Source organism: Pelmatolapia mariae, linkage group LG20, assembly GCF_036321145.2.
Source record: "Pelmatolapia mariae isolate MD_Pm_ZW linkage group LG20, Pm_UMD_F_2, whole genome shotgun sequence".
NCBI classification, from domain to species: Eukaryota; Metazoa; Chordata; class Actinopteri; order Cichliformes; family Cichlidae; genus Pelmatolapia; species Pelmatolapia mariae.
In genome coordinates, this window is record NC_086244.1 from 11,364,912 (window position 1) to 11,371,198 (window position 6,287).

Consider the following 6,287-nt stretch of genomic DNA (forward strand, 5'->3'; position numbering starts at 1 on the left):
GCCTATTTAATATTTTTAATTAAACACAATATTACATTTTACAGTGTACTTAAGCAGGTTAAACTCATCAAGAACCTCCTCTGACATCTGCAGCATGAAGGCCAGAGCTGAGCACTGGATCTCAGAGAGTTCCTTCTCTGATCTGTTCTCTGACTTCAGGAACTCTTGGATCTCCTGAAATAATGAGAGGTGGTTCATCTCCATCAGACAGTGGAAGATGTTGATGCTTCTGTCAGGAGAGATTTTATCACTGTTCATCTTCTTCAGGTTGTTGATGACTCTCTGGATGGTTTCTGGACTGGTCTCTGTCTGACCCAGCAGACCTACTAAGAGTCTCTGGTTGGACTCCAGACAGAGGCCATGAAGGAAGCGAACAAAAACGTCCAGGTGGACATTTTTACTCTGGAGGGATTTCTCCATGGCTCTCCTCAGAAATACATCAAGTGATTGGAGATCTTTGTTATCAAAAAGACTGGAAATCATCTTAATTAAAGATTTTGGTTTAAGGAAGTTCTTCAGCACCTTTGTCTTCCTGTTGGTGTGACAGTGGAACATGTAGACAGCAGCCAGAAACTCCTGAATGCTCAGATGAACAAAGCAGTAGACTGGTTTCTGGAAGATCACACACTCTCTTTTGAAGATCTCTGTACAAACTCCTGAGTACACCGAGGCCTCTGTCACATCCAGACCACACTGCTCCAGGTCTTCTTGGTAGAACATGATGTTTCCTTTCTCCAGATGTTCAAACGCCAGCCTCCCCAGCTTCAGAAGAACTTCCCTGTCAGCCTCCGTCAGCTCCTGTGGACTCGTCTCATGTCCCTCATGGTACTTGTTCTTCTTCCTCTTTGTCTGAACCAGCAGGAAGTGTGAGTACATGTCAGTCAGGGTCTTGGGCAGCTCTCCTCTCTGCTCTGTAGTCAACATGTGCTCCAGAACTGTAGCAGTGATCCAGCAGAAGACTGGGATACTACACATGATGTGGAGGCTCCTGGATGTCTTCATGTGGGAGATGATTCTGCTGGACAGCTCTTCATCACTGAATCTCCTCCTGAAGTACTCCTCCTTCTGGGCGTCAGTGAAGCCTCGTACTTCTGTTAGCCTGTCAACACATGTAGGAGGGATCTGATTGGCTGCTGCGGGTCGGGAAGTTATCCAGACGAGAGCCAAGGGAAGCAGATTCCCCTGGATGAGGTTTGTCAGCAGCTGGCTGACTGATGACTTCTGTGTGACATCAGACAGCAGCTTCCTGTTGGTGAAATCCAATGAAAGTCTGCTTTCATCCAGGCCGTCAAAGATGAACAAAAGCTGAGAGACAGCCAGCTTCTCTGCTGTGACCTTCTGTAATGTTGGATGGAAAACATGGAGCAGCTCCAGAAGACTGTACTGCTCATCTCTGATCAGGTTCAGCTCCCTGAATGAAAGCAGAACCACCACACTGACATGTTGGTTCTCCAAGCCCTCTGCCCAGTCCAGAGTGAACTTCTGCACTGAGAAGGTTTTTCCAACACCAGCCACGCCGTTGGTCAGAACCACTCTGATGGGTCTCTGTTGGTCAGGTAAGGCTTTAAAGATGTCCTGGCACCTGATTGGAGCGTCATGGAGGGCGTCCATCTTGGAAGCTGTCTCCAGCTGCCTCACCTCATGTTGGGTATGAACCTCTTCACTCTGTCCCTCTCTGATGTAGAGTTCAGTGTAGATGGTGTTGAGGAGGGTTCTACTTCCTGTTTCATCACTTCCTTCAGTCACACGTTCACATCTCCTCCTCAGACTGATCTTATGTTCATCTAAAACCTCCTGCAGACCAACATCTGCTGAAAGAAAGAAAAACAATGAGACTAAAGAGAAAGAAAACTCTTCAATGTCTGAACAACACAAGAAGTCCAGTTTTCAGAAATGAGTCCATCAGCAGACAGATGTTCAGTCTTACTTTGTACACAGCTGCTCTGACTGGCTGTCTGCAGTCCAGCTCTGCTTCTGGATCTTTCTCCACACTGTGCAGAAGCTCTGATGGTGACACAGAAAAGTCAAAGTGGAGATACTTTGTGCACCTTTGATTAGACTCATTATAAAAAGGAAAAGTTTGAACACAGTCATGTTTCCAGTTCACTGACTTACATTTATTCCATGGACACTCACTCTAACCTGAACCACAGCTACAACCCAACATTGTTGAGGCCTCATCTCCTCCTTTCCTGACTGTAGAGCTTAAATATGCAACAACCAACAAATAAAAGAATTTGGTTCATTTCAAAGAAATTCACACGGTGACCAAGTAAAGTAACCGTAGTAAAGGAGACAACATCCCGTTGATGGTGGGATTATTTGAAAGATTTGCTTTAGTCACGTCACCAAATGCAGTTGAACCACCCGTGGATCCATGTTTGACCATCTACCACTCTGAGCTCTGCTTTTTAATCATTTTATTATTATCATCATTCATTTATTCATTCTTTGGAGGGGGGCTATTTCATAATGCCGCCCTAATAAGGTGATGTTCAAGGGGAAATATAACAGAAACTCTTTCAGTGTTATTCATGAATAAATTAACAGATAAACTGTGAAGAAGAAGAAAACTGAGATTTAAAGGAGAGAGTGAGAAACTTGATCATCCATCCTCATAATCCATGTTTCTCAGTATCTGCTGTGACCATCCTGCAGTAATAACTACAAGTCTACATTTCTGTGACTGTTAATCAATCACAGCAGGAATCTGAGCTCATCTCTGCACACAGAGCAGCTTCAGCTCTGGGATAAACTGCTCGCTTCACGTCCTTCTCAGCTCACAGACACTCATCCTGATATTTTCCTTTAACATTTGATGGTATAATTCATCTGAGTTTACACTTTATCTGCATAAATACAGAAAAACTGACCCAAACACCATAAACCATCAGTTTCACCATGTAGAATATATTGTTGTTTCCTTGCTTTTAATCCAGAGAAAAACTCTGATTTTGATTTTCTCTGTTCTCTTTGCCACAGCCCATCCCAGCAGCAGCTGAAGCAGCTGACTGTCACAACACTGAACAACCTGGCTGGCACACATGTTAATGTTAGCCATTTAAATATTAGCAGTTAGCTGAGGCCACAAGAAGAAGAGGCCCTAGAAGAACAATGGATGATAAGATTAGATTTTCAAGACTAGGCAGAGACGTGTTTTCCTTTACTGTCTCTTACAGAGGAGGGAGCAGATACCAGACGAGGTCACGGAGGTACGGGGAGGATTCGCAGCAGACAGCAAGACTGCCAGGTCCATGCGAGAGAGCGATGGCTACGATAATCTCTGTTTTTGTCTCACTATATAATGTTGTACAGCCCATTTGAGGGTTATCCTCTCTGTGAACCAGATGCTTGATTTCACACAGAGGTCCACCAACTGAATTTGATCAGTTATGGAACGATTTACCTCGACAGGCTCCTTCACTCGCTGCTTTTAAACCTCCTTTAAAACACACTTTTACTCCCTGACCTTTGACCCAGTGTGACATGTTGACTCACCACCTCAGACAGCTTAAAAATAGTCTTTTTGTTTTTGGGTGCTGCCTAAAAGAACCGTAAAATATCTGTCCTATATACAGTTATGTTCATATATTTTTGTACTACATCAGGAAACTCAGAAATATAGTTTGTAATATTTTAATCCTTATTTTTAAAACTGTTTTTGTCATTTTTCTTCTCCCATTGCATCAAAAATCATTATTTACACTGAATAAATGAGTCAGCAGCTCTCTTACATTGTTGCTGCAGGTTCATTACTGAACTGTCGAGGTTCTCCTTTGGACCGGTCACTCCTCACAGACACACAGCTGGATGCTGCAGATCCTGCTCCATCCTCTTCCTCCATCTTCTTGATGTCAGGGTGGAGTTAGTCTGAGAGGCAAACACACACACTCAGAGGTGCTGTTGTACTGGAAGCATCACACTGACGGGTTTCTAAAGTTCTCATTGATCATTTCATGGAGTTTCTGTGGTAAACACTGTCCTGTGACGTATGTGTTATGGTGAGGGTCATGAGGGCTAACCAGCCCCACTCCTTACTCCTCATATTTCAGCCTGAAGCAGAAGAACAGCCTAAACCTAACCAGGAGGCTGTAACCTCAAAGGGACTTCATGGTTAGAAATAAAGGTTCAATGAAATGAAGCAGATCATAAAAACATGAGTTCCAACTTTAAAAGAAGCATCCACACGATGACGGCACAGCAGAGGAGCACTTTCTCTAACACACTGATTCAGTTCCACTGACACAAGGACACACACAGGAAGGCACACACACAAGCCTTTATAAGAAACAACACAATCATCTGCGCTTGTCAATCCAAGTCCTTAGCCCATGAGCCCGCGGTATCACACCACAGATATTCCCTTACTTTGAAAAAATAAAGACAGTTTTCAGAACAGACCTGATGTTTATGCTACAGCCTGTTTACCAATATAATCAATATCAGATATCAGAGCGACAGAAACCTCGGTGATCAGGACGCTGGGACTGAGAACAGGAAGTGGCTCAAACGTCACAGTTGCGTGACGTCAGCCTGAACTCCACTCACCGAGTTTCTGTCGCCATTGTAGTTTTTAAAGTCCCGTGATAAAGGCGGGTCTTTCTGTGGATCCGCACGCTCATTGGCTAATAGCTCGAGACTGACACATCGTTATCCAATGAGCGTGCGGGAACTTCCGACATGAAGTTGTTTCCTTTGAAAAACCAAAGTCTGATTATTTTTGCCTCCACTGACGGAGCCTGTTGTTCCCGCCACAGAGACACAGTAATGTCAGAGCGGTGTTAACACTCACCCTGCCTCAGCACAGCTCTCACTCTCCTCCTGCTCTCTCACACTAAACGGAGGCTCAGCTAAACTCACTTCCTCTCTACTTACAGGAAACCAGCGCTCAGAGGAGCCGAGCGGCCTCACGTTTCACCCACAGACACGAACAGCGTGGAATTATTTTATGTCATAAGAAGAAACATATTCATGTTAACACTCACCTGCCTCGAGGCTAAACATCAACAGAACACGTGAAGCCTCACAGAGTTTGTATGTCGAGGTGGGTAGGAGGGTTTGAGGGTTTGGGGAGGGGTCAGAGGGAAGAGGTCTCTCAGTCTGGATTCAATTCAATTCAATTTTATTTATATAGCGCCAAATCACAACAGAAGTCGCCTCAAGGCGCTTTATATTGTACAGTAGATCGCACAATAATAAATACAGAGAAAAACCCAACAATCATATGACCCCCTATGAGCAAGCACTTTGGCGACAGTGGGAAGGAAAAACTCCCTTTTAACAGGAAGAAACCTCCGGCAGAACCAGGCTCAGGGAGGGGCGGGGCCATCTGCTGTGATTGGTTGGGGTGGGAGACGTGAGACAGGATAAAGACATGCTGTGGAAGAGAGACAGAGATTAATAACAGATATGATTCAATGCAGAGAGGTCTATTAACACATAGTGAGTGAGAAAGGTGACTGGAAAGGAAAAACTCAATGCATCATGGGAATCCCCGGCAGCCTACGTCTATTGCAGCCAATGTTCCCTCTAATTTTTCACGTGTCTGAGCGAACACACAAACTCCCTGAGCGTCCCTTGGACCACTGTGAGCGACATCAGACGTGTGCACTGTGGTCACACCAGCATCGAATCCATCCAAGTTACATGGTTTATTAAAATAATCAAATTACAGCATTTACATTTATGTTAGACTACTTTTAATTAACTGCTTTAGCCCACTTACAATGAAAATGTAAAAAAATCTAGTCATTGACCTGTGTAGTATGTTAACACTATTGGAAGTAAAAATAACTTGAACTCCAATTTCGAAAACACAACTTTCTTTTTTTTAATTTTTTTTTTTTATAAAGCTCTGACTTGTATTATGAGTATGAGTCTGTGGTCTGGGAGAGAGTCCTGTAACTCTGTCTGCAAAATATAGTATATAATGACCAATGCTGGGCAATTAATTATATAGTTACTTCTTCAAAAAAGTAACTCAGTTTTGCAAACAACAAAGTTTTTTGCAGCTTTTTTTAAAATGCAGCCAAGGCGCTTTTTTTAAATTAACATTTCAAACTATTTACAGAACAATCAGCTGTTCTGCATCAAATCTGATGCCACACAAATTATTTGTGCCACTCCAAAAAATAATTTCTGTCCACTATGAGATAAAGGAGAACAACAGCCTGATACCTGCAGGCCTGACAACAGGAGATGTATCACTGCTGTAACACCTGTAACATTCAGCAGTCGCCTCATTGTTCTGACACACACAACAAAACTATTGACTACACTACACACTA

At 43.4% G+C, this 6,287-nt stretch overlaps 1 protein-coding gene across 2 annotated transcripts; it reads right to left on the reverse strand.

Annotated features, from left to right (window-relative positions):
• On the reverse strand, positions 1 to 5,076 carry LOC134619400 (protein NLRC3-like). Of its 2 annotated transcripts, none has more exons than XM_063465240.1 (4): positions 4,986 to 5,076; positions 3,735 to 3,870; positions 1,928 to 2,004; positions 1 to 1,808 (listed from the first exon to the last, which is right to left on the reverse strand). In XM_063465240.1, the coding sequence occupies exons 2-4, from the start codon at positions 3,842 to 3,844 to the stop codon at positions 16 to 18; spliced, it is 1,980 nt and encodes a 659-aa protein (XP_063321310.1). In that variant the 5' UTR covers positions 3,845 to 3,870; positions 4,986 to 5,076; the 3' UTR covers positions 1 to 15. The 2 variants fall into 2 exon arrangements, with proteins under 2 accessions (XP_063321310.1, XP_063321309.1); XM_063465239.1 differs by having other exon boundaries at positions 1 to 1,811; positions 4,986 to 5,075.
• Positions 5,077 to 6,287: the final 1,211 nt, after the last annotated feature.